This window comes from Squalius cephalus (genome assembly GCF_949319135.1).
Source record: "Squalius cephalus genome assembly, chromosome: 6".
Taxonomy (NCBI): Eukaryota; Metazoa; Chordata; class Actinopteri; order Cypriniformes; family Leuciscidae; genus Squalius; species Squalius cephalus.
In genome coordinates, this window is record NC_137127.1 from 17,052,650 (window position 1) to 17,065,552 (window position 12,903).

Genomic DNA, 12,903 nt, shown 5'->3' on the forward strand with positions numbered 1-12,903 from the left:
ATATGGCATTTAATCTATGGCACCTGTTGAGTGAAAAACGCTAGCCTGGCTAACGTCAGACCTCTTTCTCATTGAGACGTGGTCTGGGAACCATATGTTCATTTTCTCGTATTTGAGGCGTGGTTTACGAATGCCCAGAGCCGTTTATTGGACGCTACGAATGTCTATCAAATGCGCCTGCACGTAGCTCATAGCCAATCGTTTCAATTATACCAGATGACGTATGACGAGGAAGACAACGAAATAAACTTGCGTTCTAAACTACTTAGAACACTATCTAAGGCTGCATCGAAAGGTAACTTCGCGTCTGATGCCATGTTGGATCCATAGATATAAACAAACTGCTTCGGTGTGTCGCATTGACGTTGTCATCGTCTTGCTGCTCCCTCCCCGTTCTGTGATTGGTTCCCTTTTTGAGGGGAAAATCTGGTCCATGGTGTCCAGGCTGCCTAGCAGCGTGAATAAAATCGCGCTGCGTGCAAGGCAGCATGGGGAAACCCAGGCTAGAAAAACGCCATCTCCAGGTTTGGAATGACATGAGTAAATAATGGCAGAACTTTTAGTAAATTATTTCTTTAATATAGAATTCAGTTGATTTAACATCTTTGAAAGCAGCTCATTCAGTCAAATTTTAGAGTCAGAACTAACAAAACAAAACAAAGTTCAAATAGGTTCTGTTGAGCTAAACTATTTTGCTTTAGTAATAAACCTATAAAGCACTCTTAAATTAAATTGAAAGAGAGACCATCAGTATCTGTCTAAAAAGCGAGTGTGTGTTGCAATAGAACACTTCATGCATTTTCCTTTCATTAACCTGACGGACATTCAGCCAAAAAGCCTTGCACTGAATATCAAATATCTCTGATCATTCGGTGGCTCTCCCAGCAAATTCTGACTGCCTGTCTGCTGATCAGATGTTATCACACTAACTGTGCGAAATAGCAACCCTTTTTGTATCTGTGTAAGAGAGAGACAGTTTTAACTGTATTTAAGTTATCTTTCAGATAAATTCACACAGATAAAGATGAAGTTTATGAAGACAAAAGCATCTCTATAAAAGACTCCTTTGATGATTCTGACGTGACTGAAGTGAGCACAAGTCATCTGATATTTCAGTGACTCAGAGCATCACAGAGGCTTTTATAGAGTCATGTTTTAATCCTATTGCTTTCTTTAAGTGTTTCCGTTTGGAAATGGCTTTTTGATAAATGCAGAAGCGCAGGTCAAAGCACTCTCAAGCACAAACACGCACCGGTAATGGGACTTGAGGGACTGCATGATGCCAGCTATTAGGCTTTTTCTAGGTTTTTTACATGGAAGTTTACACCATTTTGCATTCACACAGATCTCACTTCACATTCATACTGATCTAGTCTCCATTCACATTTGCCCAGCATTCATTTTTGCTCTGTTTTTTGTTTAGTCATAGTTTTTATTTTTAAATCACCATGAAATCAAAATTGACAATACATATTTATTATAATTGATATATCTGTGCACTGTGCACATCATTATTTTTTTTTAAATTCATGTGCCCTTAATCTTTAATCAAAATAACTTAACCTCCCGCTTACAGTGACATCTCTTCTCTGATGACGTGTTTACTGGCGTGAGGGTGGGACATCCTGTCACTCACATGAGATCGACCAATAGTAAACAACAACGATCAAATCAATTCCCGATGGACAGAATCAAGTCCCGTCCTACATATTTTCTCATTCAAGAAGCCGTTTCTGTCATGAAAACTTAAAGAAAACTAAGGGAAGGACTCAATTGCAGAAAAAGAATTTATTAAGAAACTGAAACAGAAATCGAAACCAAAAACCCACAAGGGGGAAAACAAGAACTCAACAAAACAACAACTTTAGAAACAACACATACCAGGGTTACACATGAAGCGGGAGACGTAAACCAGACAACGATCCGACAAAGACTGCAAACACAAAGGAGCTTATAAAAGGGAACAAATCAGGCAGGATAATGAAGGAACAGGTGGGACAAATGAAACCAATAATGAGATAACAAGGAAGGGTGGGGTCAAAACAGAGACAGGAACACAAACACCACATGTGCTACACGAGACAGGACAGGCATGTGACAGTTTCACTCAGATATTTGTCACACTATGGAAGAAAATACTATTGCAATTTCTGTATCGTGGGGACTTCAATGCAATTTAAATTGTCAATATTGTCATATTCATTCATTTTGGACTAAAACGGAATCTAATATTGGTCAGTTCTAGTTAACAACATTGCAAAATTAAACCTTCATGCCTATGCCAATAACGTTATTTTCCATCATGAACATTTTTTTTTAACCTACTTTTTCTAACTCGTCCAGTTGGTCTAACAGTTGGTCTGATTTTCACCAAAATTGGCTCACATCACGTCTTTATATAACATCTGAGCAAATTTGATGAAGAGCACTTGGTACATGTCATCACAAGCATGACCTGGGGCTTCTTGCAGCATTTCGGCACAGTGCCGCCTACTGGTCAGGAGATATAAAAATAGCTATTTTTACTTATTACTTAAAGGGGTGGTATAATGCTCTTTTCACAAGATGTAAAATACGTTTCTGATGTCCCCAGAATGTGTATGTGAAGTTTTAACTCAAAATACCCCACAAATATTTTTATATAGCATGTTAAAGTTGTCACTTTTTGAGGGTGAGCAAAAACGCACCGTTTTGTGTCTGTTCCTTTAAATGCAAATGAGCTGCTGCTCCCGGCACAGGGGGCGGAGCTTCAACAGCTTGCGTCCTTGTGCATCTGCCTCATGCCCTGAAGTTACACAAAACGTTTTGAGACAGTGCCATCTTGTGGTCAAAATTTATAATAACTTTTCAAAAAATTCTAATAGCTTTTGAGTTTTGCCTAGGGATGCACCAAAATGAAAATTCTTGGCCAAAACTGAAACTGAAAATTCTGGATGCACTTGGCCGAAAACCGAAACTGAAAATGCTTTTCAAAAATGATTTATTTCTTATTTTTTAATTCGCTTTTTTGTATAATTGTATTAATATTAGACTTTTTAATGAAATTCAATCATTTTAATGATACTCAATTTAAAAAATACAAGCCAATAAAATAAAACAACCACACTTTTATTGGAAGTAACACATTAAAATTCGACAGAAAATATTTTTATATTAAATATCAATATATTATTATTTATTCAGTTCTATGCAACAGAATCAGATGTAACATTTATTTTTGACCAATTATCCAAATAAAGTATAGTCTTACAAAGCTATTATTATCAGAGCATGTGAGCAGAGCGTAGCAGGAAGCGGATCAGTGAACGAGAGGATAGCGTCATTTTACCAGCATAGCCCAGCACTGCTATACGACACCATGTTACAGCAGAGTAGGGCTATTGCAAACATAAACAAGTAAACTACTACATAGAAATGTCATGTCGGCGCGTTGATTTCATTTGAGCGGACGTTGCTTTCCAATGAGCATGAGCGGTACATGAGTGGAGCATTCACATGGGCCGTGTGCAACTGAGCAGGGTTAGAGCGGAATATTGAGCGGAAATTCAAATCAGATCATCTCTAGACCATGCCGGCATAAAGTTATTAAAAGCTTTTTGATAGACCACACCGTTCTCATTTAATGCACTGATGAATTTGATGGCATGATGCCAAACTGATTCTGAGACTGTATCTCTGCAAAACTTTGGCATATTGACACCAAACTTTGTCACCTCACACTGACCACACCACCTAACTACTGGCCAAATGCCAAAGCAATTAAATCACAAGTGAATTAATCTATGATTAAAAGTAGATTTTTAACTGGACTAAAATCATACAACTTCATAATAAAATCATACAAAAATGTCTTTTTAATTATTCATTGTTGTAGTTGGTCCGATGCTCCCAGCCATGCTTGCATAACTCATCATGTCTTTTTTGTGCTTGGCCCCATTAATTGCTGCTTGCAGCTATATATTTTTTTCAATTAAAATCGCTTGATTATCATCATAATTTCATCTCATTTTTGATTAAATCAAATTACCATTTGTTTATTTATTTGTCACTTAAATATCACATTCACGTGACTTTGAGTGACTTTAGACTTTTAACTCTCCATTTGCACTTTGCACATTTACAACAGACAGCCTTTTGTTAGTAATCCCATGAATGAAAAGCGTAGAAACATTTCAGCCCACCTCTTTTCCTCCAGGCCTGTAATTACATTAATTCATAAGAACATTTCTTGTTTTTACCGTCCTTGTTTGCACTCTGTCAGCTTGTCTGGGTTTGGCATTTTCTTTGCTTCTTTTAGTGTTAATTCTAGCCAATTAGGTGGAGCCATGTCAGACACGGACAAAAATACTGTACCCTTTAATCCAGGCGTAAGATTTGATTGGTGCAGCGAACAACACTCTACGTCACTTTGCACATACATCACATAAATATAATTATACATAATCGAATCATGTTAAACAACATAATTACTCATGTACATTTTATTTATTAGTTATACATAGTACTTAGTTATGACATCATACCCTAACATGGACACTGTAATGTAATTAGTGTGACCAAATGCTTAATGTGACCTTGCTTATACCCTTCAAGCTATTTAACATCTTAAACAAACCAGATATTGGAGTAGACGTATTCGTGGAAACCGTCCTTCCTGGAGCTGGTAGTTTTTGCAATTTAACATTTGCCATTTAGCGTTTGGTTGCTTTAATGAAAGTTATTGAGCAGTGGGATTCATTAGAGACAAATGATTAGATTTGATACACCCGGTCTCTCTCTCAGGCTTATCGCAGTTAAGTGGCCTGGAAATTTAGAGCTGCGGCTATCATTCTATTTATAGAGCGAGAGAGAGAGCGCAGAATTAAACCCAGTTGATTAGCATGTGATTGACGTGCATCTCAAGTCAACCGGCGGTTCTTTTGCTCAGATTAAAGTTTATTACATATCAAGTTAATAAGATGGTTAACAGATCGGAACACGCACACATGCTCTCGCAGAGTGACACACACACTCTTGATGCAGGAGCAGGCAACTGTGATCATTTCACTGGTGGTGTAGAAGAGGGCTTGACATCCACTTCTGAATGATACTCATGAATGCGCACACACACACAACAATCCATCCAATGTTTTTGTGGAAACAGTTATACTTTGTTCAAAAGTACAGCATTTATAGAAATATTTTGTAACATTATAAATGTCTTTACTGTCGCTTTTAATACATTTTAAATTTTAATGTTTCCTTGTTGGATAAAAGCATTCATTTCTTAAAAAAAAAAAATTCTTTCTGGATCCAAACTATTGAATGGTAGTGTTATTTTAGTATAAGTTGTCCAAATAAAAAACATGGCAATTTCTTGGCACTTATTATGTAAGCTTTAAAACTCTCTTTGTGTCTTTATCGATCTTTTTCTTCTCACTATGTAATCCAGTCTTTTTTAACATCTCTTTTTGAGTGTTTATCTCCCGTCTCAGTGTGTGATTTGGCCCAGTTGTGTCATTTACCTGTGAATGAACTGTGAATGAATGAACATTAGCCTGAGCCTGAGCCTACTCAGTACTTCTTCACGTTATCCAGCTATATTCATTCACATCTGATTTATATTGAACAGTAGTTAAAGAATCAAGCTCATTACACTGTGTCTGTATTTGTTGAGCTCTTATTGTGCGCAGTTGAAAAGTTTCATGCCGGGTGAATTACCCATTCTCCTTTCATCCTTTTTAAGAGTCAAAGGAGCTTTGAAGCTGATAAGAATGGAGCGTTGTGATAGTATCTCAGCATCCGAGATGTAACACACACTCCTGTATGCTTACACGCATATACACACACACACTTCAGGACCTTCTCCTCGGCTACAATGGTCCTTCTGTCAAGAGCTCGGCGTGGCAGTTTGCCTCAGTCGGCTGCCGGTTGATTGTCAGGGACTGACACTGAGAGCTTGGCGAGTGTTTCTCCCATGATGCCATTTGCCAGAATGTGTGAAGGCCTGTTTCCAATATGCCAAGCATGTCCGGGCATGCGGCAGGGTTAGAGAGGTCCGGCGAGCCCACTCCTGATACCTCGTAAACACACTTGTGCGAGTCCGTTGAGTGATTCGTTATGTAAGACACGTGCGGCTGTACAAAAAAAAGGCTGTACAGACATGCTGTCTTTGTAGTCATTGTGGTTTAAAGACGATGAGTTGATCCTTTAGGATGTTTCAGAGGGATTGCACAGATGTCACTTATGCTTAAATATATTTCATTCATTTTTATATATTTTAATATATCTAAGAATATTTGTGGTATTTCTTTTTTGTAACATTAGTTTTTCCCAGCAAAAACGACAGTTTAGTTTTGTGTGACAATTTTTGTCTTCCCTCTAGGACTTAAAATTGAACTAAACTTAAATGAAAGGCTGGGTTAGAAATTACAAATCTGTGTGAAATTGCGTTTATAAATATAGCTGTCATAGACCTAAATATGACAGTTATAATATAGTTTCTAATTCCCGCTATTTATTTTTATTTTTTCACTAAAGAATTATATATATATATATATATATATATATATATATAATATTCGGTAACACTTTATTTTACGGTGTCCGTGTTACAGAGTAATTACTTAATTAATTACTTAGTAGTAGACATTGTAATAACATGTAACAAAATGTAATTAACATGTAACTAAGTTATGGAACAGCCTGTACTTACAGATTGTAATTACGCACATGTAATAGGCAGCTACTGTTACACATACGTAATAAGCCGAGTCGGTTACATGCGTGTTACAGACTTGGTACAGTGTAATTATATAAGAAAGTACTTAGTACTACACAATGTAACACAAGTACTTAGGCTACTAAGGTCGGGAAAAGCCTGCAGTTACACATGGTAATTTTGTACGTTCTGTAGCATTACACATATGTAACATAAAATAAAGTGTATCAAGATTGTACTTAAGTGCACTTCATGTGTATCTACATACCTTATCCATCTTAATTAACCCACTAGTTTACAGCCTAAATACATGCAGTAGCTTCTTAATTACATTAAAATTACAGAATGTTACACAGGTATAAGCTACGTAAAATAAAGTGTATCAAGATTGTACTTAAGTGTACTTTGTGTATACATACCTTATCCATCTGTGCCTTAGTTTGATTTAAACTCACTAGTTCACAGCTTAAATATATGCAGTAGCTTCCTAATTACATTGCAATTACATAATATTAAATAGGGATAAGCTACGTAAAATAAAGTGTATCAAGATTGTACTTAAGTGTACTTCATGTGTATCTATAAACCTTATCCATCTCGGCTTGTTACATATGTGTAACAGTAGCTGCCTATTGTGCCTATGTGCGTAATTACAATCTGTAAGTATAGGCTGTTCCATAACTTAGTTACATGTTAAGTACATTTTGTTACATGTTATTACAATGTCTACTACTAAGTAATTAATTAAGTAATTACTCTGTAACACGGACACCGTAAAATTGGTCAACCCTGGGTGTTTGTTATGATTAGCTAGCTTTTTTTAAATTTGTAACAGTACTATCGAGTATTAAATATTTATTGATATGTAAATGTACATAGTCAAATGTTAATGTACTTCTGACATTATAATGGTTTTGAATTCAGCTTTACATTTCATGTGCATATCTTCTTATGTGAAGGATCTGGCTTCTTCCCCAAATTTACTATTCTATGTTACTTGAGTCAGTTGCCTCCACCCACATTCAGCGAATTTTTATGTGAGCCCTCATATTTTCAAATGTCATCTTTTCATGCAGTATGACCAATTTTTCCATCTAATATCCATAAAATCCTGTTTTCCATTAAATGTCCCCTCTACGCAATACATATAATCCACAAACAGTCATTACACTGGGATTTCTCTGGACTCAGATATCGAAAACATTAAAATGATAAGCATCACGGATGAGATGTGTATCTCTTCTCCTGAATTTATTACATGACGAGCTCCATTTACACAAGTGTTTAATTGTGGCATATGCAGCAGAGGCATCCATTTGTATGTGTCTGGAAGCTGGAGGCGTGTGTGTGTGTGTGTGTGTGTGTGTGTGTGTGTGTGTGTGTGTGTGTGTGTGTGTGTGTGTGTTTGTGTGTGCGTAACCTCAGTCAGTAGCACTGAGGTGATAATATTCTAATGGCTGTGCTTCCGGCTTGATCAACACCAAAAACCGCTCACAGAATTTCAAATCTCCTGATTAAAAATGCAGTATAATTGGTTGTATTTAGAAGATTAGGTTTTTAGTCTTGGAGAAAGTGTGTGTTTGTGTGTGTAAGAAGTGCTGTGTCAATGGATGGTTTATACAGATCAATTGACTTTTTAATAAGTCCCACCTTGAAAATGTCACTGGCCAATCATTGCTAATCCACCATTTTTGCATATAGAAATAGGCGTTTTACTATTGAGGATCTGTGTCTGTATATAGTTTTAAACACAATTGTACTGTAAAGGTCCAATAATATGGTGAACAACATATTTTTAAATAAAATCTTTATGCCATGTAAGTTTTATATAAGTAGTGCTTTGCATTTGTTATGTACTCTGTGTAAGTGAGGTTTCATTTATATGCCATCTCCAGTTAAAGACCTTCTTCAGCATGAATGAAACCCCCTGTGTGTATAATACACAGCACACACTTACATTGTTGCTTATTGATTTGTGGAATTCATGGAGTACCACAAAATTGCCCACCTGCACTTTTTTCACACCTTGCTCTTTTGATAAACACACCCTCGTACAACCAATGCTTTTAAACTGCAGTATCCTAGCAACTACAATGCTGAAGGACTTGATGCATGTGTTTGTATATGTTTTTAGTGTGTCTGGTGTGGTCACCACATGTAATGCATTGTGTTACTTCAGCTTGTGTAAAAACTCACAGGATGAGTCAGTTTCCTGTTGAACACAATGTTCTGCTCTTACTCAGTTTCCACTGGTCATTCAACTCACGTCACAGAGTATTTCATCTATCTGTTCTCCCTCTTCAAGCTCATTTCCGAAAAGGAAAAGGATCTTTGAATACGTGCTGAGATCACATTCATACCTGACACACCGCGCATCTGAATGGGAATGTGCCATAGACTTCTATTGATTTTATATAATGCAACTTAATTATAACTTTAACATACATTTAATAAACTTTTAGCATTTTCAGAATAAAAAGTGTGCCCTGCCATGCATTACTATTTTGTCCTGGTATTACTGTATGATCCAGGATGTTAGCTAACTTTTTTGGGGATCAATGTCTAATCAACAATCAAATGATTTGTGTTCATGAGATGGCAATTAATGTATCTCTCTCTCTCTCTCTCTCTCTCTCTCTCTCTCTCCTTCTCTCTCTCTCTCTCTCTCTCTCTCTCTCTCTCTCTCTCTCTCTCTCTCTCTCTCTCTCAGTGTTAAGTATAGGAGAAGGGGGTTTCTGGGAGGGCACTGTAAAAGGAAGAACTGGTTGGTTTCCTGCGGACTGCGTGGAGGAGGTACAGATGAGACAGTTTGATCCTCGACTTGGTAAGAAGTGATGCACAAATACACATTTGCATACAACTAGGGTTGGACAATATTTTAAATATTTATTATATTATCAAATTAACTGACACTACTTGTTTGATTCATTTCTGTGAATAATTTCTTTGAACTGTTACTATTCACACTCAATAATGTTCTCTATGTGCCATTGCTTCAAATTGCTTTGAAATTGAAATTTTTACTGAAATGATTTATTTTTATTGTACAGTAGTCAACATTTGAAGTGGATCAAAAAAGTTGATCAAAGTTGCCCTAAGACAAGAACGGGTTTTGTTCAAAATTCATGTATAACTTGAATGAAAGGTTTTGATCCACTTCAGATGTTGAATACTGTATTTTACTGCATCTTATTGCAGTTAATGTCAAATGCCAAAAAATGTCAAATCTAGCTGGCTAAATGTCAAAATTATGGCTCAATCACCCTTTTCAAATTTGTACAGATGCTTTCTGCAGATATTCAACAGACACTTTTATTAAAAATGTATTAAAGATTAAAGTATTAAGATTAAAGTATTAAAGATATTAAGATATTTAAAAAAGTATTAAGATATCTTTTACATTGTCCGGCTTTGCACACAGTACAACTCTACGATGTCTAAATGCCCACAGCTGTTGTCTCACATAAATGATTTTCAACACTGCAGTATGTCTGTAGATGAGAAATCATAATCAGATGTGTTGAGATCCACACACATACACCTCTCTCTCTCTCTCTCTCTCTCTCTCTCTCTCTCTCTCTCTCTCTCTCTCTCTCTCTCTCTCTCTCTCTCTCTCTCTCTCTCTCTCTCTCTCAAATGCTGGTTTTGGAGATGTTTGTCATTTTTAGGGCTGTGCATTGAGATCAGGAAGGCAGGCCGGTGTCTGTACTAAACATCACATTTAAATGCATTGTGAGAGTGCGAGAAAGAGAGATGAAAAATTCCCACACCTTTTCCGAAGACAAGCGTGGCACCTTTCCAATAATTCAAACACGCACACATACAGAAACAGGTTAAAGGGGAGCTCAGAGTGATGTATTGCCTGCATCCTTTGAGGGCTTTCTAGAAATGAAAGATCTAATGATGCCAGGAAATCACCGGAAAGCCCCTGTAGATACACCAGGGTGTTTTCCCATCAGCTGGAATATGTTTTATAGAAGAATCCTTTAGTTTTTACCATGAGTTGGTTTATGTTCTGATATGCTGAAAGTGAGAGTGCTTAGGATTACCATTTAAAAACCACAGATATATAACCATGGACAGTTGTTTTGGTGAATGTTAGCTTGCAAGTCTGCAAGAAATCTCAAGACGTCAGCCATCTTTAAACTGATTTGTAAAACGTTGCTGGCTGTAATATGTGTGCTGAGTTTAGAAGCTTGTTGTTGCATGCTAAGGGTTGATGTACAGGATATGATGATCGCAATTTAAGTGTCAATGTTATGTATGCTGGTGACACAATATATTACGACTTATTACGATATTACGATGTATATTTGTGTGCATACCCTACCATTCAAAAGTTTGGTGTCAGTACGTTTTTTTTTTTTAAGAATGAAATGCATTTATTCAGCAAGGATGCATTAAATTGATGAAAAGTGACAGTAAAGACATTTATAATGTTATAAAAGATTTTAATTTCAAATAAATGTTGTTCTTTTGATTTGAAACATATCACTTTCCTTGGAAATATTAAGCAAGACAACTCTTTTTAATATTGATAATAAGAAGAATTTTTTCTTAAGTATCAAATATGCATATTGTAATGATTTCTGAAGGATCATGTGAAACTGAAGACTGGAGAAGTGATGCTGAAAATTCAGCTTTGTCATCGCAGAGATACATTGCATTTTAATATATTAAAATAAAAAACAGTTACTTTAAATTGTAATTATATTTAACAATATTACAGTTTTACCGGATGTTTTTATTTTTGATCAAATAAATAAATGCAACCTTTGTAAGTATAAAAGATTTCTTTCAAAAACTTACCAGTTTTCAAATTCACCAGCCCCAAACGGTAGTGAACATGCATTTCTTTGTGTGCAGTTGAATTTTCTTTGTGTATGTGAGTCTTAACGCTAATAGTTTCTCTCCTCTCATTTCCTTTAGTTTCATTATAAAAGAACGTTGACTCTCCTGAGAACAAAGAATGTTGCAACCAGTAAGATCCCTTGAGACCACACTTAATTTGTAATTGGTCTCATTCTTCCCATTAGAGGAAAATTAACAGTTTCTCTCCTTTTTGCTTCAGATGTGTATTCTCTCACACACACACACATTTGCAAACACAGTGCTACCATTGTATTTTCCAATTTATTACGTCCTTCTAATGGAGGAAGCACTGTTTGTTTTTGCCTTCTTCATCCGCTTTTATGGGCGTTTGTGTGCACATAAATTTGAAGTATATGCGGACATAATGTATTTCAGAGAGCACAGGTCATATGTACATATATTAGACCCTATGGGTGATTTTTAGAGAAATTTAAACAGTTAAAAAATGACGAACAAAATTAAATAGCAGAAATGTAAATACAAAATATCAAACCATTGGGCTAACAAATTTTATAATTTAGCCTCAATAAAAATGTGACATTTAAAAAAAATACAAAAATACCCTTACCCTGAGAACGTTCTCATTATAATAATTGACTTGTCTGAATGTCAATGTGGTTTTATTTTGTTACATTTTTAGCCAATTGAGTGTCCCTGAGTGAGGGATGACGGATGTTGTCAAATCACATACTTCCTGTGTGTCATGTGCCAGATTTGCAACTTCCATTGAGATGAAATTAGCATGCTAACAGCTAGCTTTCTGCAGGTGTAACAATGCTCCTTGAGTAGGAGTAGAGCATGGCACTAGCAACATGATAGTCATGGGCAATGTGTTCGATTCCTAGGGAAAACAAGAATTGATAAAATGTAAATGTGCACCTTGGATGCAATGGAAGTCACATTGATAAAAGTTGGCTTAAATGTAAATGTAGGAGCCTTTATTCTGGTTTCAGCACCAGCTGTGACGGACAGCTCCCTGATTTCAGTGGACAGCTCCAGAATGTCAAGAAAACTCCCAGAAACTGTAGACTAGTCCAGATCTGCAGCGCTTTGCTGTATGACAGATGCACTGTGAAATGTGTGTGTGTCTACATCGCCACACTCTAATCTCTAGTATCTCCGCTCTGAAGCTGGTAACATTAGGCGGTCTGTAATAGGATTGCATAATGCTGCATATGAGAGGGAGAGAGTGTGTGTTGCTGTGTCATTGTCCAGACACTCGTCACAAGCTATCGGTCAATTAAACAATGTGTGAAGACAGACCTGTCATCTGTCCATCTCTATCAAGACCCGGAAGAGGAAAAATGAGCATGTGTGTGTGTGTGTGTGTG

General features: G+C 36.4%; 1 protein-coding gene across 2 annotated transcripts in view; it reads left to right on the forward strand.

Moving 5' to 3' along the window:
* The window catches only part of shank3a (SH3 and multiple ankyrin repeat domains 3a), a 268,933-nt gene that overhangs the window by 203,804 nt on the left and 52,226 nt on the right, over positions 1–12,903 (forward strand). For both annotated transcript variants that reach the window (XM_079874288.1, XM_079874289.1), the window contains one exon: positions 9,411–9,524. In XM_079874288.1, coding sequence (XP_079730414.1) covers positions 9,411–9,524 — 114 coding nt within the window. The remainder of the gene's footprint in view (positions 1–9,410; positions 9,525–12,903) is intronic.